The sequence below is a fragment of the Sminthopsis crassicaudata genome, chromosome 5 (assembly GCF_048593235.1).
Source record: "Sminthopsis crassicaudata isolate SCR6 chromosome 5, ASM4859323v1, whole genome shotgun sequence".
Taxonomy (NCBI): domain Eukaryota; kingdom Metazoa; phylum Chordata; class Mammalia; order Dasyuromorphia; family Dasyuridae; genus Sminthopsis; species Sminthopsis crassicaudata.
In genome coordinates, this window is record NC_133621.1 from 58939322 (window position 1) to 58962063 (window position 22742).

Sequence of the window (22742 nt, forward strand, 5' to 3'; positions counted from 1 at the left end):
GTCATGTGAACTTAAGAAAGTTAGTTAAAGCCTCTGGTCATAGTGAAGTCTCTGCTGATGGTGGTAGTGATGGTGGTGGGGATTATGTCTGGGCCAATAGGATTAATGTTTCATGGCTTTGCCGGTTTCCTAGGTAACCAGAAGGCATAAACATAGAGTGGGAAAGGGGAGGATTGTCTTTGACCTGTACTTTTTCCTTTTCAGACTTACAAGGTGACCTTACCCTTTCCTAGTCTATGTCTCGATTGGTCTGAGAGCAAGCTATCCACAATCAGAAAGACAAGGCAGGCTCCTACCACCTTCTTGGCAGGATGGACTGATGTTAGCAACATCTCACTTCTGGATCTTGTTTTTACAGTTCCAAAAGCACTTTTCACATTTATATCTTGTTTGAAACTCACTACAACCCTGCAAGGTAGTCAGAACAACAAAGGCTACAGAATTTGAAAGGGATGCTAAGAATTGCTGTCTTTCTCAACTAACGGCTGAACTGTGGACACCCTGGGTAGAGATCTCACTCTGAGGACTGGGGTGACCTTTTATACTGGCAACCCCATCTTTAATTTTTTTAGAAAAGAAACCAATTAAGTGCTTAGGCAGATTTTTAAAAGGTAAATTAATTCTAATGGGCAAGCTAAAGGCCTGGCACCAAAAGGAATATAAAATGATTTAACTTCCACTCCAGTAGCATGAGTGTATAAAGAAGGATTCTTACAATTATAAATTTTAGATGATCATAATTACAACTATGAAATTGTTTGAAAATAAGGTTCGTACAAATCCTGGTAGGACAATTTGTATTTTCTATAGGAGTATGAACAAGTGAATATATTGAATCTTCTAGCTTTCTGCTATGAACATAAAGCTTAGTTGGAGATTCAAAGTAAAACAGTTAAGAATACAACAGATGTACATCAATTATTTATATTTTTAAGAGTTATCATGATACAGTACAATAATACAAAATAAAATATGATACAATAATACAAGTTAAAATAATAACAAAATTATGTTTAAATATTGATCCTTTTCATGGATTAATTTTTTATGAAAAAAAGCCTACTTTCAATGAATTACTTAGGTTACTTTAAGGAGTCCAGCTTACACTTTCAATCCAGAATATAACTACCCTCAAATTTATTTTATTTGGTGAAAAACTTATTTAAATTAAAAATAGTAGATTGTTTATTTAAAACAAAGCTAAGCTAGAGATCTTGAAATCCTAAATATTTTCAGGCTTTGTCACTCTGAAAGCGGTTCATTTCATCTACTATCTAGTCTGTGGTGCCTGTTGTTTGATTAAATGAATGCTGATTTGAAGAATCTAGCAGAGTTATTCTCCATTTAGTTGGATTGTTACAGATAATTAAAGTAAATTAGTTCTAGTCATTTTATTGACTCCAAAAATGACAGCCCCTGTGATATGCTCATCTACTGAGCCGTTTAGTGGGAAAGGGATCAAGACTAAAATGATTTCTTCTAATGTTTCGGAGCCAAAGAAGGCTCTTTAATCCTGCTCGAGATTCATAACACTTGCTCTTTTGATCCACACGGCAGGGAGTGCCCCAGTTGGCAGTCTGCTTGTCAGAAGAATCAGAAGATCATATTAAGGCTGCTGCTGCTTGGGCCTTAGGACAGATTGGAAGACACACTCCTGAGCATGCACGTGCTGTGGCTGTGACAAATGCCTTGCCGATTTTACTTACTCTCTACATGTCACAAGACAGTTCGGAAGATCTTCAAATAAAAGTAAGCACTGTGGTCAATTCATCTAGGGTTTGCTTAACTATTTGTGATTGTGTTTTGGGGAGGATTTGTTAACTTTAGTTGCTTAAAAATATGTCGCTTTACAATGTTGATATTTTGATAGGAATATTATGTAGAGTTAATAATCACCATCTGGTTTATATAATTGGATATTTATAATTTAAAGCTAAAAACTAAATTATTGTGATTTTAGAAATATTACTAACTGGTCAGATGAAGATATTCTGAAGCTTGGTTAAAGAAGGATAGGGACTGGCTATTTTGCACATTGGCAGGAAAGTAAGAATGACTCACAATGGCATATAAACCTTTAAAATTATTTTAAATCTTGCTTTTATACTTGCATTATTCCATGTTTTATATTTCAAAAATACCAATGGTCTGGAACAGGTCAGCTAAATTCATTAGAAACATAAATATTAATAACATTTAATATTAATAAATATTAATAACATTTAACATTTGTTAAAATGGGGAATTCATTTACTTGATTCTGCTTGGTTCACTTTTAAATTTTCTAATAATCCTGTATTTATATGAAAGGTCTTTCTTTGACAGTATTTCCTCTTTGAAATTTAATATACGTGGTAAATATATGAATAATCATTATTTTTGCAATATTTCCTTATGTCTCAGACCACCACAACAGATCTAACATCTTAAAAAAAATTTTTTTTAATCTTTATGGAATGTGTGGATAATATGCAAAGGGTAATAATGAACATGTTATATAAAACTTGACAGAAAGAATAGAAATTCTATTTTTTTTCTTTCTAGAGCCGATTTTTCTTGTGCAGCAAGATAACTATATAAATATGCATGTATATGTGCATATATATATTGAATTTAACATATACTTTAACATATTTAGCATGTATGGACTACCTGCCTTCTAGGGGACGGGGTTGGGGGAAGGAGGGGAAAATTTGGAACAGAAGGTTTTGCAAGGGTCAATGTTGAAAAATTACCCATATGTATGTTTTGTAAATAAAAAGCCATAATAAAATAAATTTTTTAAAAAAGAAAATAATATTTCATCCCCACAATTACATGTATAAATGATTTTTAACATTTAAGTTTTGAGTTCCACAATCTATCGCTCCTCCCTTCTCTTCTTTCTGAATCAGTAAGTTATATTTACTTAACTTAATATAGGTTAAACATGTACAATATTTGCTGTACTTTTAAAATTGTGATTTATTACATTTTGTGAGCAAAACATTCTGGTTGAATACATTTATTTTATAATGCAAGTTAATAGGAAAATATTTAATATACAGCTTTGCAGGTGATTTTCCAGGAATGTATCTAAGATTTAATCTGAGTTGTAGATATATTGAATTTTCCTGCTTTTTTAAAAAAACTTTTAATTGCATAAAGCAATGGGGTTTTCAATGAATTCTAATCTTCCTTTTTTGCTCTAGGCCACCAAAGTAAAAAATAGAATAGAAAAAAAAAACCTGAGAAGGAAAATAAAAATGCCAGCAAACAATAAAAAAAGTGAAAATACTATGTTGTGGTCCACACTCAGTCCCCATAGTCCTCTCTCTGGGTGTAGATGGTTCTCTTCATCACTGAACAATTAGAGCTGATCTGAATCATCTCATTGTTGAAGAGAGCCATGTCCATCAGAGAAGATCATTGTATAGTGTTGTTGTTGACATACACAATGATCTCCTGGTTCTGCTCATTTCACACAGCATCAGTTCCTGTAAGTCTCTCCAGGCCCTCTGTATTTATCCTGCTGGTCATTTCTTACAGAAATATAATATTCAATAACATTCATATACCACAATTTATCCAGCCATTCTTCAACTGCTGGCAGTTTCCAGTTCCTTGTCACTACAAAAAGGGCTGCCACAAACATTTTTGCACAGCTGGGTCCTTTTCCCTACTTTAAGATCTCTGTGGGACAAAATCCCAATAGAAACACCGCTGGATCAAAGGGTATGCACAGCTTGATTACTCTTTGGCATAGTTATAAATTGCTCTCCAAAATGGTTGGATCCATAACAGTTCCACCAGCAATGTATCAGTGTCCCAGTTCTCCCACATCCCCTCCAACATTCTTCACTATCTTTTCCTGTCATCTTAGCCAATCTGACAGTTGTGTAGTGGCATCTCAGAGTTGTCTTAATTTGCATTTCTCTGATCAACCGTGATTGGAGCACCTTTTCATATGACTAGAAATAGTTTCAATTTCTTGAAATATTTTCAAAAAATACACTAAACATGTCAGTCATCTATTTTAACAGAAAATTGTAATATCCTGCTAAAATATCACTAAAATTAAAATTTGTCATAATGGGAATTTAAAATAGCAAAATTTGTTTTTTTCTTTTCGTAGTTCAAAAGTTCTCTATTGAATAGACTATCAATGCTCAATCAATAATTATTAAAAGCCTATGTGTAAGCACTCTTCCTAGCAAGGAGACTTTTAAAAAATGAAATGATCCTTACCCTCAGGAACTTTAGATTCCACAATTAGGCATTGAAATGATAACTAGCTAGAATATTGGACTGAGTCTTCTAAAATGAAATTTAATAGGAAAAAAGGTAAAATCTTAATATGGTTTCAAAAATCACTTTTTAAAGTATAAGACATGAATAGAAAGCTATTCTGAAATAAGTTGCTTGGTTTTAGTGGATTGCAAACCCAATATGTCAACAATGTGACATGGCAGTAAAAAGTAAAAAAAAAATGGTCGTATGCTAAATTAAAAGGGGAATAATGTTTAGGACTAGAGAAGTAATCATTTTACTATTATTTGGCCTTCCCAGACCACACTTGGAGTATTAGATTTCTTTTTTGAGCACTACTTTTTTGTAAGAAGATTGATAAGCAAGAAAGCCTCCAGAAGAAGGTACCATAATGGTGAAAGTTTTTTGGACCATGATATATAGGAAGTGATTATCCAAAAAAAGGAGAAAGCCAGAGAAGATATTATAGCTATCTTTTAGGTACCCGACTGTTACATGCTTTGTTTCTGCTTGACCTCCAAGGGCACAATTAGAGAGGATTAGTGAAAAATCACAGGATGGAAGATTTTGGCTTAATGGAGAGACAAACTTCATCACCCTCAGCACTATTCATAAGCGGAATGATTGCTGTTGGAGGGAACTGATGAACACCTTCTAGTGCTGTTATATGCCCTGAAGTTTCGGGTCTGATATTTTGTGATTCTATGAAATATTCCGATCCTTCTCATTGGACAGTTGAGAAAGCCAAGGCCTAAGGATGTTCAGTGACTTAGCACTCCACAATCTAATTATCTATTTCTCTTTCTTTGTAGTTTTCCAAGAAAGAAGCAGAACTGAAAGGTTTTCTCCCCTTCTCCAATCCCTTTCCCACATAGCTGCCAAAACAATTGGCATAAGGCACATGTCACATTTCTGCTAACAAAACTTTTAGTGGTTTACTGCTGCCTCTAGGATAAAATATAAACTCCTTAGTCTGACATTTAATGTCTGTCCCATCCCCCTATTCTGGCTATAACCTACCTTTCTGGTCTCCTTTCTCTCTCTCTGTCTCTCTCTGTTTCTCTCTTTCTCTCTGTGTCTTTCTCTCTATCTCTGTCTTTCTCTGTCTTTCTGACTGTCTCTCTCTCTCTCTCTCTCTCTCTCTCTCTCTCTCTCTCTCTCTCTCTCTCTCTCTCTCTCTGATTCTGTCTCTGTTTCTCTGTCTTTTTGTTTCTGCCTCTCTGTTTCTTTCTGTTTCTGTCTCTGTCTTTGTCCTCCCTCTCTTCCCCTATCTATCCTTTTAAATCATCATCATCTCAGAAGAGACAATTCAACTTTCCCTAAATTGGACTCTTCCTTATAAGAAAGGAAAACACTTAATATCAGACAGTGTCTGAAATGTTTGCCCACACAGATCCCTACTGCCCTGTGGAGAGGAGCTGATCTGCCTCATTATTTGTTCTCTGGGACCCTTATTACCCATTGCTGTCTCTGATATAATCCATGTTGGAGCCACACTATTCTTTGTTCCTCCCATCCCATTTCCCATTTTCCATTTCATTATGTTCATGTGGATCATTTCCCCTCTTTTCCCAAACCTCCAATGCATTTTCTCCTTGGTTTTATATCTTAGAATCCTTCATTCGCTTCATGATCCAGGTGCCAAATCTTTTCTTCCTGTTAAAACATCTCCAATTTAGACAATCTCAAATTAGTTTATACTAATTTACCTATGCATCTCTTGCAGTCCCCAGCAGAATGTAAGCTCTTTGGGGGCCAGAGCACTCCTTATTTTTGCTTTGAATCTCTAGTTCCTGGTACATACCAGGCCCATAATGTTGGTTAAAATGAATTGACTTAAGGTAGGCTTTTAACAGCTTTTCACTTATTTTGTTTCAGAAATGAAATAGTGACAAGTATGAGGGAAGGGAGGAAGCAGGATCAAGATTGATAATCATCTTTAAGAGATGACAGTAACTTAGTTTATATCTTTAAAAACCCTTGTATACAACCCACTAAGATAGTGCTACATTGCCTATTAAATTCTATATAAAAAGGGCATCTTCATCAGTCATTCACCCTGCCAATAATCTTCTTAAGGCAACAAGCCCAGTCAAATATTTTTATTGTATTGCTGACTTGTTTTTTTCCCCTAATGGCCCTTGGGCTCTTTTAGGAGTTATTTTAAAGAACTCAAAATGCCCATTCAAGTCTGTTTGATTTGACATCAGCTCAGCCTGGGAAATTGTTATCCAGGAGAGTTGTGAACTGTCTAACCGGGCTCCTCATTTGCTAATCTTTAGCACGTTTCAAATTATAAAGTCAAGCTGAGGTTCATTCTGTCCCCAAGGTATGTCAGCTTCTATAACCACTTTCTAATTGATTCTGCTCCTGGAAGAGTCATCAGGCAGTGTCTTAGAATTTGTATATTTTCAAGCAGTCTTATTCTTAGCGTTGTGTCATTTCAGAGCAGATAATCTGGATGTAAACAAAAGAATAGTGTCTGTTATAAATTTAATCTTTGTGACATAAGATTTTATTGTTGAAAATACTCAGGTAATTTCAATTTTCTTTCTTCTTCTTCTTTTTTAATCTGGATTTTGAGTATCACAATCATCCCATTTTGGCAGCATCAATTCTTTCTGGCTACCAGTTCATTTATGAAGTTACTTCTAAGATAATTTTGTGGTCTGCTAATACACTGTTGTCTTTAGGGACTTTCCCCCTTGTTTGGGAGGCCAGAGCACTCCTTACTTAGACTAGGTTGACCTCAGAGCAAATAGAAACTTTCTGACAGCAACATTTCCCCCTCACTTTCAAGCATTTTACAGGAAATTAATGAGAACAGCAATTAATAACTTTGTTATCTCCACCCTCCCCTGTGTTGATGAAAAAAATCTCACCAAAGCCAAAAACGTTTGAAGTGGTAACAAGTTCTAATTAAATGTTGATAATTTAATGTTGATCATTTATACTTGCTGAATCTATTAATTGATGCTCTTATCGTGGAGGCTGTTTAAAAGTAAAAACAGGGTTTCTAAATATATAGCATCTGCTTATTCTAAGTTTTGACAGAAAAAGCCCAGTGTTCTTTTCACTACAGCAATTTGTTATTAAAACAGAAGTTATCCCTCACTACAGGTGTTAGAAGTAGGAGATGTAATGACTGAATCCATAACGGTGCTGTGAAATTCAAGCATTTAATTTGACTTAATGCTACTAATTGCATCAACAATGGAAAATACCTTATGTAAGCTCAATAGGTGGTTCAATTTTATAATAGAAATGAATTAAAATAATGAATTGATTATTTGATATTTTTTTTGAATCCTACATCAAAGGAGGAGAGTCTGTTGGTGGCTAGATTTATGTAAATAATGCTAGAGATACTCACCAAACACATTATCTTCCCAATGTTGTGATGATCAGATGAAGTATTTTAAAACACTGAGCATAGTGGCCGGCACTTAATAAATGCTTGTTTTCTTGCATCCTTAAATTAATAGCTACATTACTTTAATGTATTTAATTAAGTCTTAAATTTCTCATGATGGTATGACTACTTCTTTTGATATTGATTTCATACTAATGCAAACTTTATTGGAGAGCAATAGAAACTATAGATGATGGCTAAGATTTTATTCAATATAGTTTTGGGGAATAGTACATGAAGATAAATTTACAAAATGTTGTTTACTCCTCCAACCCTCTTCATCACATATAGCTTCTCAAAATTCAAATGTGTATCACTTGTAAGTTGTAATTATTATTAAATGAAATTAACACTAATAAGATCTCAGAGGGAAAACTCTTAGTATTGAATTAGTGCATCCTAAAAATTGAATCTTCCAGATGGTACAAATCAGATGAATGCACAGAAAGTTTGCGAACCTTAAAATACTCCATGAATGTTAGGTAATTATTTAGGTCATCTGTGTTACCTACAGAAACTAATGATAAACTGCATTAGAAGGCCAGTCAAGAAGCAAACTAGAACTTGAAGTGAAAAAAAAACCCACCAAACCATTATTTGAATGTTAGCTATTATTATTTACTATGATATATAGAGAACCCAAGTGGAAATCGTATACCCAAGGGTCTGCTTGTGTTATGGACTGAAACTGAGTGACTAACTATAAGCAGATGGACCAGAATACATTCTTTAGGGACACACTGAAGTCCCAAACCAAACATTAAAGAGAATACCTGGAGTTTGGAGGCAAAGAGCCATGTGGCATTAATCAGTGAGAACAGGGCAGGGATGCTTGTATGTGGTGTCAGGAGACTGAACTACAGCAGTGACTACCATTGCAAGTCATAGCTATAGCTGGAGGTCAAAAGGCAGGGTTTTTTGGTTTGTTTTTACAAATTTAACATGTATTAATCACACATTGACTGTTTCTAGTCATACTTGAGTGAAGAGCATCGTGAAGAGTAAGGAATAGTGAGAAATGTTTGGGATATGTTTCTATTATTGTATCTACATAACAAGTTTTAGGGAAGAAAGCTGTCTATTTGCAGATGGGTTCACTTCAGTTATTTGGTAGGTTCATTTTTTCCAAATCATGCTCCACACTTTATGACCCCATTTGGGTGGGTTGGTTGGTTTGTTTTTGGCAGGGACACTGGAGTGGTTTGCCATTTTCTTCTTCAACTCATTTGGCGGGTGAGGAAACTGAGACAAACAGGTTTAAGTAACTTTTCCAGGGTTAGGTAGTTTTAAAATCAAATTTTTGAGGAGATATTTGAACGCAGGAAAATAAGTCTTTCTGATTTTCAGATCTGGCACTCTATCCGCTTGAGCCATTTCCCTGTTGTTGGTTTCCTTTAATAACATTTTATTTTTTCCAAATTACATGCAAAGACAATTTTTAACATTCAATTTTTAAAAAAAAAATTGGAGTTCCAAATTTTCTTCCTTCTTCCTTTGCCTCCCCTTCCTTAAGATGGTAAGTAATTAGATTGTGATTATATATGTGCAATTATTTTAAAATAGTAGTCAGATTGTGAAAGAAGAAACAGAACAAAAGAAAAAAAAACCTGAAGCAATGAAGTGAAAAATAGTATGCTTCAAACTGAAATCAGACTTCATCAGTTCTTTTTCTGGAGATGAATAGCATTTTTCATCATGAGTCCTTCTGGATGGTCTTGGATCTCTATATTGCTGAGAATAGCTTTGTCATTCATAGTTGATCATCACACAATACTGCTATTACTGTATACAATGTGCTCTTGTTTCTGCTCACTTCACTTTGCATTTCAAGTTTTTCCTGAAATCATCCTGCTCGTTATTTCTTACATCTTACTATCTTACATCACAATTTGTTTAGCTGTTCCCCAATTGGTGTGCATCTCCTCAATTCTCATCTTCCTCTAATCCACCATCACAAAAAGAGTTGCTATACATATTTTTGCCCATGTGTGGCCTTTTCCTTTTTATGTGCTCTCCTTGGGATAAAGACCTAGTGGTGGTAGTTCCAAACTGCTCCCCACAATGGCTGGAACAGAACTTCTCTGTTCTATAGGTAATTATGCCCAAGGATCAGATGAAGGTTTTCAATGTCTCTGGGCAGAAGCTATCTAGCCTTTTGGCATTCAGGTGGGACATGCTAGATGATAAAGTAGAATATCAGGCCAGTCAGGAAGATCTGAATTCAGATCCAAGACCCAGGACGAGTCACTAAACTGCTGTCTGCATTTATTTCCTTATCTGTAAAATGGAATTAATAATAGCACTTACCCTGAAGGGTTTGTTGTAAAGCACTCAGCACAGATCTGATTTTTCTTGTGCAGCATGATGATTGTAAAAATATTTTCTCCCATGTGCAGACTCTATTTCTTCCCAATAAATGATAAATTTCTTGTAGGCAGGGACTATGGGGCTCTTTATCTTGATATTCCAGAGCAGGGCCTCTTAAACTTTTTTTTTTTTTTACTTGTGACCCTTTTCCACCCAAGAAACTTTTATGTGACTCTGGGTATATAAGTATATAAAATAGACATACAAACCAAAAATTTATTGATAATAAATCTTAATTTTGGGACCCCTCATGTTCTAGCAAAGCTTCTTAAACTGGGGGTTGCAATCCCATCTGAGTATGGGATTCACAAAAAAATTGGTAACAGTAAAAGGTATCAAACTTTCTTCCAAGATTTAATTCTTCATATAAAAATAAATAAGGAATCCATATCATTAGGATGCAAATTTTCTTTCATCTTTAACAAATAGTAAAATTATATATTTACCAAAGAATTTCTTTGAAATAAATTTCTATATGATTTATCATCAGTAAATTTTTGATTTGTTTACCTGTTTTATATACCTTTATACCAGGGGTCATATAATATTTTCTTGAGTTAAAAAAGGTCACAAGGAGAAAAAATTTAAGAAACCCTGATCTAGTGTGTAGATCTGGTCTTGGAAGAGCTTTTGGAGAGCATCTAGGCCAACCCATTTATTTTGCAAATGTGGAAACTCCTACTTGCCCAAAGTTGTCCTGTCATTCAGTAGCAAGCAGAATGAGAATTTGCATTCAGTCTTCTGACTCCTAATCTCCTCTACTCTCATAGCTTGTGTACACTGCTCACCTTGATTTTTTGTACTATTCAGTAAATATTTTTTGAATTGTTGAATGAAATTAAATAGGTTTCTACATTTGATTCATGATATAAATATATCTGCAAATTTACACTTTATTTCTATACAGTGAAACTTTGTCCAGTATGTACAAGTAGGATTTTTAAATCATTAATTCCTCTAGAGAAAATGGAATAACTGATCATTTTCTTCTTGTTGTGGAATTCTAAGTTACTTTTTTCTCATATCCCTTACCTTGTCAGAAATAAGATTGATTACTTCCTATTTTTAATAGCATTTTAATTTTCCAAATTCATGCAAAGATAGTTTTCAATATTCACCTATGCAAAACATTGTGTTCCAAGTTTTTTTCCCTCTCCCTTCTTTGTCTCCCTCCCCAAAATAGCAAGCAATCCAATATAGGTTAAGCATGTGCAATTCTTCCAAATATATTTCCATATTCATCATGCTGTGCAAGAAAAATCAGATCAAAAGGGAAAAAAATGAGAAAGAAAAAAAACCCAAGCAAACAACAACAAAAAGTGAAAAAACTATGTTTTGATCCATGTATTAACTGAACTGTATTTTTAGTCTCCATCCTATTGTTTTTTTTTTTTTTTTTAGCAATTCAGTTTCTTTCCTTATAGATATTTTGAATTTGTCATTGAGTTTAAAATTTAACAAGAAAGAAACTGGTCAGATAATTTCATGTTAATTAATCCAATATAATTCATACTTCACCCTGAAATCTGTTATTTTTTTTAAATGAAACACAATTTCAGATTAGACCAAGAAATAGATCTCATTTTCAAATTCCAGGAATATAAGACAAGAATTATTTTTTTCAAATAGCTTTTTATTTTCACATATGTAAAGATAGTTTTCAACATTCACCCTTGGAAAATCTTGTTCCGATTTTTTTTCTATCTCTTCCTCCCACCTCTTCCCTAGATAAGTAATCCAATATATATTTAAATATGTTCAATTTTTCTATACGTATTTCCACAATCATCATGCTGCATAAGAAAAATGATATCAAAAAGGGAAAAATCAGAAAAAACAAAAAGCAAACAAACAACTGAACAAGGTGAAAAAATTATGTTGTGATCCACATTAAATTTCTATGGTCCTCCGTCTGGATGCAGATGGCTCTCTCCACACAAGTCTATTGGAATTGCTCTGAATCATTGTTGAAAAAAGCTATATAAGACTTGAACTCTTGTAGAGATTTCATTGATTGCTTACTGTATATGTTTTGCTTTCTACCTCAACAGAGTAAAAAAGCTATTAAAAATATTCTCCAAAAATGCACATATCTACCAGCCCTTGAACCATTCCTATATGATGCTCCTCCAAACATTTTGAAACATGTGGTTGGACAGTTCAGTAAGGTAAGCAAAAGTCTCTTCTTGCTTGCAGTTGAAATAGAAAAGGATTCATTGTGTTAACTTGTTTTTTCAACTGAATTAATATTTACTTTAATTAACAAAAGGACTTAAAATTTTTTATAATAGCTTTTTATTTTCAAAATATATTTTCAACATTTACCCAAGATCATTGGAACTGACCTGAATCATCTTATTTTTGAAAAGTGCCATGTATATCAGAACTGATCATTGTATAATGTTGCTGTAACTGTGTACAATGATCTCCTGATTCTGCTCATTTCACTCAGCATTTCTGTATTCATCCTCCTGATCATTTCTTACAGAAATTATTCCATAACACTCATAAATCATGATACTCATAAATCATAACTTATTCAGCCATTCCCCAACTGATGGGCACTACAAAAAAAGAGCTGCTACAAACATTTTTGCACATGTGGGTCCTTTTCCCTTCTTTAAGATCTCTTTGGGATATAAGCCCAGTAGAAGCACTGCTGGGTCAAAGGGCATGCACAATTTGATAGCCCTTTGGGAATAGTTCCAAATTGCTTTTAAGAATGGTTGGATCAGTTCACAATTTCTCCAACAAAGTGAGGGACTTTTTTTTTTATTAACAGTTACCTGTAAGATATGTGTAATATATGATATAAAGATAGAAAAGTGAAACTAATATCTAATCCCTAAATTACTCTTTATCCATCACTATACTTTTTGCCAGATTTACTCTAACATTTTTGTTAATATTGTTGAAAAAATTTTAATAAAATATTAGCAAAGAGATTACAGCAACTCATCAGCAAGATAATACATTATGAGCAAATGGGATTTATTTTTTTTAATCTTTAACTTTTTTTTTAACATGGTATAAATATAAGTTAAATCCAATATATGTATACATATTTATACAATTATCTTGCTGCACAAGAAAAATCAAATTAAACAAGGAAAAAATGAGAAAGAAAATAAAATGCAAGCAAACAACAAAAAGAATGAAAATGGCATGTTGTGATCCACATTCAGTTCCCACAGTCTCCTCTTTGGATGTAGATGGCTCTCTTCATCATAATATCATTTGTACTGGTCTGAATCATCTCCTTGTTGAAGAGTAGTCTAATATTTTCTAGTTTTCTCAGGGAATAAGTACATATACAAATAAAAGAAACTTTCCTTTATTTTTTATGTTCCAGGCATAGTGTTAAGGATACAGAGTCACAAATAAAAATAGTTCCTGCCCTCAATACACTTACATTCCTTTTTGAGGGAGGGAGACAAGGTGTACACATATAAGCATATACAAAATAAGTAGCTTTATATAAGGCAAACCCACCCACTGAATACATGATCATTTTAAACACCTTGTGCAGTTAGAGCTGAGCTTTGAAAGAAATGAACCAATCTATGGTGAAGAAGGAGAGAATTTCAGGTATGAGACACAGCCTCTATAAAGGCAAGGAAATGGGAGATGGAATTTTGTGTGCAAAGAATATCAGGAAGACCTCAAGAGTGCATGAAGAGGAACAATATATAGTAAAACCAGAAAGGTAGATTGGGGCCACGTTGTAAAGGGCTCAAAATATCAAATAAAGGTCTTTGTACTTGATCCTAGAAATAGGAGGGAACTAGTAGAGTTTATTGGACATGGAAGTGAAGTAACAGAGCCGTGCTTTAGGAATATCACTTTGTCAATTGTGTGAAAGATTGATTAGAAATGTGAGAGAGAACTGGGAGACCTATTAGGAGGCAATTGTAAAATAATACATTAAGGCAGTGGTTTTTAAACTTTTATTCTCAATATTTCTTTATTCTATTAAAATTATTGAGGATCTGTTCAAAGAGTTTTTGTTTATGCGGGTCATTTTTCTAGATATTTATTATATTAGAAATAAAAAAAAAACTAATTTTGAATTTATAGATCCTCTGAAAGAGTTTCAGAGACCCTCCCCCCAGGATTCTCTGGACCACACTTTGGGAAAGACCATTTTAGGGAAGGAAACAAGCATTTATTAAGCATTTTCTACATGGCAGGTCCTGTGCCTAATATTTTACAGATAACTCATTTGATGCTCGCCATAACCTTGGAAGGGTGATATTATTGTGATTCCCATTTTATAGTTAAGGAAAATGAGATAGGTTAAGTGACTTGATCAGAGTCAAATAAATGGCAAGTGTCTGAAGCTGAAGCTGAATGACAAGTCATAGTCTTTTTTTGCTGAAGCAATTGGGATTCAGTGACTCGCCCAGAGTCACACAGCCAGGAAGTGTTAAGTGTCTGAGGCCAGATTGGAACTCAGGTCCTCCTGACTCCAGAGCTGGTGCTCCATCCACTATACCGCCTAGCTGCCCCAAGACAAGTCTTCTTGACCCCTGGTCCAGCATCAACTATTTCATGACATAAGGAGGAGTGTGGCTGAAAGGACAGCACAGAAAAGGCTATTATAGTAGTCCAGATAATAGACAATGAGGGCTTTGGCCACGTGAGTAGGGAAGTGAGGATGGTGTAATATTGACAAGGCTTGGCAAGTGGTCGGATGTGTTGGATGAAGGACAATAAGGAGCTGAAAAGGACTCTGGGACTTTGAACCTGTGCCATAAGAATGTTGGTTTTGTCAGAAAAGGAGGAGGCTAAAAGAGGGATGGATTTTGAGAGCAAAATAATGAAGTTATTTTTAAAAGACAAGTGGAATTGAAGATGTCTAAAGGACATCTGGTTTGAAATAAGGAATCCAATAAGGATCTGGTAATGTGATGATGGGGCTGTCAGTATCACAGACATATTGGATTTGAGAATAAAAACTTGATTTAGATATGGATTGAGACTTTGAGTTAAGTATATAGACATGCTCATTGAATCACTTAGGGAGGGCAGAAGAAGGGAGAGGAAAGGGGGGAGAGAGAGAGAGAAAAGAAAGAAGAGAGAGAGAATTTACCAAAAGCCCAGAATAGAGCCTTAGGGTATATTTACATTTGGAAGAATGGACTTGGCTGATGATTCATCAAGAGAGATAAAAAAAAAAAAAAAAAAAAAGATAAGATGGGTAGGAAGAGAACCAAGAACCACAAAAGATCCAGAACAGTCCTTGAAGACCTTCAGTGCTTGGGAACTCAATACCTCCCAAAGCAGCCAATTTGATTCCTAGTTTAATATGAAGACCATTTCCCATATATTGAGTTGAAATTTGCATTCCTCTGACTCCTGCCCATTGTTCTTATTTCTGCCTTCTGAGATCAACCAGAATGAGCCCTTCAAATATTTCAAGACAGCATCAGTCCCTAATTTTCCCTTTTCCCCTCTAGGTTAAAGATGTCCAGTTCCTTCACCCTTCCCTTGTATGGTGTTATCTTGAATCCCCTCATCATCTTGGTTAATCGTCGTCTTACGGGGTGGTTCCCAAACCTGGATGCTCCAGATGGGATCCGACTGGGGCAGTGGGGTACACCACTTGCCTCCCTCGTTCTAGACATTTTCCTCATTTCCTTGCCGGCTTCCACATGACAGCTGATGTTTATGATTCTGATGGTTCTGATGGATCTAAGCCACCCAGTTTGTAGGATTTGACATCAAAAGTGTAGCTGATTTTTAAACTGGGTCATATTACTTAGGGAAAGGCTAGAATAACAAATATTGATAGCTGCTTTGCAGAACAAATCAAAGCAGCCCCTCACCACTGGGATGGTTATATGACCTATTGCTGTCCATCTAACTCATTGCAGAGACTTTGAGCAATGTCAATAAAAAAAGCAGCCAAATGTGCAGTGGCACCTCACCCAATACAGAATAAAGGGCAGATCTGAGTCAGAAATGACCTTGTGGTTTTTTGCTTGGTAGGGTTGTGGAAGGAAGATGGGTAGCTTTGCATGTTGAGTCACTGATGAAGCATTCTGTTCGGGAGACCCAGAGGGAGAAAGTGCAGAGATGGATACATACCTCCAGTCACTGACTGCACACCGTAGGAACAGAAATCCTTTTCGTTCCAAGACTAGATTTTCATTCAATGAAAAGCAGATGATCAAGAATATTTGAATTTACAAGAAACCTATAAATAGGCACCAAAATATTGTTTGATTTTCTTCTATATAACTGGGATTAAATGACTTTTTTTCTGGGAGCAATTTGAGTGACATGTTTTTGTCCTGAAAAAGGCAGTGTTCCCCTGCTCCTTTTTTATTGATGTTGTTTTTTTTAAGTTGTAGTATATGATTGTGCTGGAATACTATTGTTCTATAAGAAATGAGGAGCAGGGTGATTTCAGAAAAACCTGGAAAAACTTAATGAACTGATACACAGGGAAGTGAGCAGAACCAGGAGACCACTGCATACAATACCACCAGCCTCCAGAGAAATGATGGAGTCTGAATGCAAATTGAAGCTAATTTTAAAATTTTATTTTCTTTATTTCTTTTTTTTGGTCTGAGTTTTCTTCTACAAAATGACTAATATGGAAATATGTTTTACATGATTGCACATACTTAACCTACATCAGATTGCTATTGTCTCAGGAAGGGAGAAAGAAAGAAATTCTGGAACTCAAAAAATTTTTTAAATGAATGTTAAAATTGTTTTTACATGTAATTAAGGAAAGTAAAATATTTAAAAATCTTATCAAAATATGGAAATATTTTTGCATGGTTTCATAGGTGTAATCAATAGATTATCTTCTCAAAGGGTGGGAGAAAAGAGGGAGGAAGAAAATTTAAACTCAAATTTTAAAAAATGAATGTTAATTTTTTTCAACTATGGGAAATATTTAACGAAATAAAAATTTTGAAAAAGAAAAATCTTATCAGCAAGATTAGTCTCATTATGCCATAGGCATTTTGATTCTAACTTTATTTTTATTTCATTCTGAAAGCTGGACATAGTTATGACCTAATATCATTTAAAGATCCTGTAAAAGAATACTTCTATTTTAATTTTATCCCATCTTTTTCTAGGTGCTGCCTCATGACAGCAAAGCACGGCGACTTTTTGTCACAAGTGGTGGTCTTAAAAAGGTTCAGGAGATAAAGGCAGAACCTGGATCACTTCTTCAAGAATACATTAACAATATTAACAATTGTTACCCAGAAGAAATAGTAAGGTAGGAAAGATGGACTACTGATTATTCACAATCGCAATATTGTCATGCTTTTTTTCAGACTTGTATTTTTTATTCAATGCTTCCATTTGGGGAATTTGATGTTGCATGAGATCTATATATGAATCTCTTTCTACCCCTTCTTTTTTTTTTTTTTGTCAAAAATGTTTTCGTTAAAAATCATTCACCAGTCAGTGTGGACACATATCTATTGAAACAGACCTTTGCTCATTTAGTATGCATTCCATGAACACTATCCCAGACGTATCATGCAAATTAAATTAATAAAATACAGAGTAGGTTCAGTTTAAACTGCCTTAAATTTTGAATGTCTCGTTGCAAAAGACCCATGATATATAAATTAATTTTGCTCTTTGCTCTGCATATCTCTTCTCTGCATAATACTCATATTGACTTCAAAGGGAGCTTTGCAAGTAGAAAAGAGATGCTGAGTGTAAAAAAGAACAGACCTACTATTTAGGAGCCAAGAAATTAAATAATGCTATTAAATATGTGCAGATCCCTAGAATATTGTAGCAGAAAGTTTTTTGTGCATTAATGTAAATGTAATATAATATTATTCACCCTTCCAATTTGTTATTAGTAATGATTAGTTACAATTTGCTTAGTTTATCCTAAACTTGGTTTAGTTTAGGATAATATTGATTTTAGTAGCAGCAAAAATTATCCTCAATATTATGATTTGATTTCTACACAATCATAGTTTGCTAGTCATTCCCAAAGAGCAAATTATGAATTTTGGAGGGTTCCATTGAGTAGAATTCTCTATGTGTGGAAGGAATACTCTGAATTCAGAGTTAAAAAGTAAATGAGTACTAAAAATAAAATATTTGTTGTCAATAGGAAAATAAGGAAAAGGAAGTTGATAGATGAGAATTACACCTTCACCTTAGTGGTGAAAATTTTTGTCTTTCCAAAGCCCAAGAGGAATCAATGAATACAAAATAAATGAGAACAAAGATATAGAGATTTATGAATTTATGGTCATTAAAAGTATTCTGTGCCCAAACCTTTTTTCGGTCCAAATTTGTAATTTGAGGTAGTGTAAGAACTTCTATAAAAACTTCCTCTATCAATAAGCACTTCCTTTGTGATATAGTGCCTTAGGGGTTGCTGGGGCCACTGGAAAACTGAGGTACCCACAGTGGAAGCAGGTCTACCCTGTGCCTGCCAGACAGACATTTAACAGAGGCTATTGATTGATTGATTGACTTACACCTCCTAGCCTTATTTCCTATGCATTGATCAATATCCATAAGGAATAAAAGCTTGCCAGGATTTGTTTGTTTGTTTTGGTCCAGACCTGTGATTTCATTGGTGTAGAGAACTCTGAAGTGAGGAAACTCCTTTTATCATTGTATATTGGCAACTATTCTACAATTTATAGTCTCGGAGTATTCGAGTGTCTGAGAAATTAAATGACTTGTCCAAAGCCACACAAATATGCCACAGGTGGGACTAATAATAATAACTGATAGATATTTGAAGGGGGGTAGTATAATATAATGGAAATGGAGCTAGCCCAAGAGATAGGAAGGCCTAGGTTCTAGTCCCTCCAAGACCTGCAATTTAAAAAATATAAAATATAAAAATAATAAATCATTATATAAATATAAAAATATAAATTCTCAAAGAGTAAATCCAGTTATGGATTTTTGAGGATTCCATTGAGTAGAGTGTGTGTGGAGTGCCTTGAACTCTTTCAAAGGGAAAGACCAGGCATCAATCTGCACTGGTAGGGAGAATTCCTGAATCAGTAAATCTCTAAATCAATGGAATCACGGGTCTCATTAAAAAAAAAAACAAACAACAACATTTTTTCTTTCTTTTTTTTTTTTTAATTTTTATTTTATTTATTTATTTTTTAATAATATTATCCCTTGTATTCATTTTTCCAAATTATCCCCTCCCTCCCTCCACTCCCTCCCCCTGATGACAGACAATCCCATACATTTTACATGTGAACAACATTTTTTCAATAATTTCAATTTTCAATAATTTTCAGTTTTCAATAATATGAACATGATTTATTAATATTATCATAAATCATAGACTGAGAGCTTGAGAGGGAACCTTAGAGGCTGTCTAATACAATCTTCTTTTTCTAATGAGGAAATGAAGTAAAGATTTTGTGATTCACACTAGATCATAGGAATAGTAAAATAGGAGAGCCAATGTATGAATTGAGGTTTTCTGGCTCACAAGATAATTCTCTTAGTACAGGGGCCTGTGATCTGCAAAGACCTTTCTTATTCTTTAAGAACAAGTGATGAACACTGTGGGTTTTTCTGAGTACAAACCTTTAAGAATGACTTTAACTTAAAGGAGCAAGGAGTAAAATGTGAAACAGCTGTTGAAGAGGAAAATTGAGAAATCATTATCATTAAGAACACAGTGCATGTTTCTGAAGCCCTTAGAAATGCTGCTGTCTTGCAAACTAGGACCAAAAATAACAACTCATCCCCCCAAGCCAGTTGTACTTCAATGTGGCTTACTACTACTATAATTACACTGCTGCTGCTGCTGCTCCTCTTCCCTCCTTCCTATTTCTACTACTACTACTACTACTACTACTACTACTACTACTACTACTACTACTACTACTACTACTACTACTACTACTACTACTACTACTACTACTACTACTACTACTACTACTACTGTATAAAACTAATACAGTGCCTACTATATGCTAAGTGCTTTACAATTTCAATTTCACTTGATCTTCACCTCAATTCTGGGAGATGAGTGTTATTATCCCCATTTTACAGGTGAGAAAACTAAAGCAAACAGAGGTTAAATTGTTTGTCCAGAGTCACACAGCTAAGTGTCTGAGGAATGATTTGTAGTCATGTCTTCCTGACTCCAGATCCAGTATTCTATCCACCGTACCAACTAGATGCCTATATAAAAATAAATAGAAATATTTTTTTGGGGGGAAAAACATAGGTTGACTTTAAAGAAATGTAAAAAGTCTCCTTAAGATACTTATTTGGGAAGAAAGATCTTAGTGGAAAAAAGATGATTCTGGCAAGGCAGAATTTAACCTGGAACTTTTTAATCAATGGACTATTGCATATCATGAATATCTCCTTTGCTTTGAGCTAGAATGACTTTTGAATATTTACTTATTTTCTATCTGTTAACTAATTGCTGATCATCCAATTCTTTCAGAATAAAGTTGGTTAAAATGCCATTTATAGACATGTGAAAATTTTATTATTAGATAAAGTGGCCAAATCAGAAAATTCAATATTCTTGTATTTGTGCAAATTATGCAATGCTTGAGAATATTTGGCAACAGAAAAATTATTTAAAAGAAATAAAGCACTTAAAGATTTATGATATTTTACAGCTAACATTTAGAAGTCAATTATAAACTCTCATATATTTTTACATAATAGATAAATTCAGTTTCTCAGCTGTGCTTAACTAAAATTATTTCTACCCCACATACTTGTCCTTCAAACAGATTAAAAACTAAAGAACTATGAAAGAATATAAGGACTTTCTCCCTAACATTCCTCCACCTTTTAAAATAACATTATTTTGTCCTAAGCAAACAACAAAAAAAACTTCACTAAAATTAACATTTACTTATACAAATTAGAATGCTAAATTTGTATATGAAATTATAATTCCTTATTCCATACAGCTGAAAATATAGAAAAAAATTATTACTTTCAAAAGCTGTCCTGCTTGTCCCTGCTTCCTTTTGAATTTACTTCTGTTTTCTTTCTTGTGTTTAAAACATAATGTTTCAATGATGCTCTCTTAAAAGCCTCTGAAAAGAACGGATCCTCCCTTATATGTTTCCCCCAAAGTCCTTTGAAGACATTATGGATTTGAATGGAAACTTCTTCACATATTAGAACATTAGCATTTCCTCATTGTATAGTCACTTCAAATTTTTCAAATAAGTTTATCTTTCTAGTTTCTTTTGACTCATTTACATTTCAAAGTTTCTACTCACTTTATAGATATTTTCTGGTCAGGAATGCTTGAAGATCCTCAGGATTATGTTCAACTTTGCAGGATATTCTTGGTTATAAGCCTTTATATTTTGTTTTTTTCAGAACATTATATTCTAAGATCTATTCACAGTTGTTAAAGGAGCTGCCAGGTTTTGTGTGATCCTGACTGTATTTCCTAACTTGAATTGTTTGTTTCTGGTTGTTTGTAATGAAATTAAAATATTTAGGATATCTGATGATCCTTAATTCCTTATTCCATACAGCTATGACCAGCTTTCCATTTTTATTTTGATAGCAGATATCTCATATTTCCTTCTATTTTTTCAGTCTTTTATTTGTCCTACTATTTTTTGCTATCATAGAATTGATTTTTTCTTGTGTGCTCCTTTTCTTTTTGCCCATGTGTTTCTAGCTAATTTTTTTTCTTCAGATCTTGGAGTGGAAAAAGCCACTTATTCTAGTTTTTCAGTAAATTTTTTAAAAAATTATTTCTTATTGTTAAATATTTTCCAATTGCACATAAAAGAATTTGTCATTTAAAATTTTTTGAATTCTAAATTTTCTCCCTCCCACCATGAAAAGACAAGTACTTTGATTCCAGTTATACATGTGAAGCATGTTTCTATGTTGTGAAAGAAAACAAAAACAAAAAAATAAAAATAAAGAATGTTTAAAAAGTAGCCTTCAGTTTTTACTCTGAGTCCATCAGCTCTCTCTCTTTGGGGGTGAATAGCATTGTTCCATCATGAATTCTTTGGAATATCTTGGGTCACTGTCTTAATCACAGTAGCTTACATCTTTTACAATTGATCATCATTTCAACATTGCTATTATTCTGTTCAGTGTTCTTCTAGTTCTGTTCATTTTACTTTGCATGTAAGTCTTCTAAGGTTTTTTTTCTGAAATCCTTGTTTGTCATTTTCTATGACTATATATTTACTGTATTTACTAAATATTATAGAATAGTATTCTGTCACAATCTTACATCCACAACTTGTTTAGTAATTCCTCAATTGATGGCTATCCCCTTGATTTCCAGTTCTTTGTCACCAGAAAAAGAGCTATTTTAAATATCTTAGTACAAATAGGTCCTTTCCCTTTTTCTTCAATCTCTTAGAGATACAGACCTAATAGTGGTATTGTTTGGTCAAGGGTAACTTTATAGATCTTTGGGCACAATACCAAATTTTTCTCTAGAATAGTTGGATTAGTTGACAACTCTACCAATTCATACTTTGATCGTTTATCAATGGGATAATGCCTCTTATTTTTGTAAATTTTACTTAGCTCTACATATTTGAGAAATGAGATCTTTATCAAAGAAACTTGTAGCAAATTTTTCCCAGCTTCCTATTTTTCTTCTAAATTTACATGCATTAATTTTGTGCAAAGGTTAACTTCATGTACTTAAAATTATTTTACTTTTCATAACCATATCTATATATTGCTTGGTTATAAACTCTTTTCTTATTCATATATC

General features: G+C 33.8%; 1 protein-coding gene across 1 annotated transcript in view; it reads left to right on the top strand.

Moving 5' to 3' along the window:
* Positions 1-22742, top strand: part of SPAG6 (sperm associated antigen 6) — an 83879-nt gene that overhangs the window by 54947 nt on the left and 6190 nt on the right. The window contains exons 9-11 of the mRNA XM_074266907.1: positions 1558-1749; positions 12079-12195; positions 17125-17270. Coding sequence (XP_074123008.1) covers positions 1558-1749; positions 12079-12195; positions 17125-17270 — 455 coding nt within the window. The remainder of the gene's footprint in view (positions 1-1557; positions 1750-12078; positions 12196-17124; positions 17271-22742) is intronic.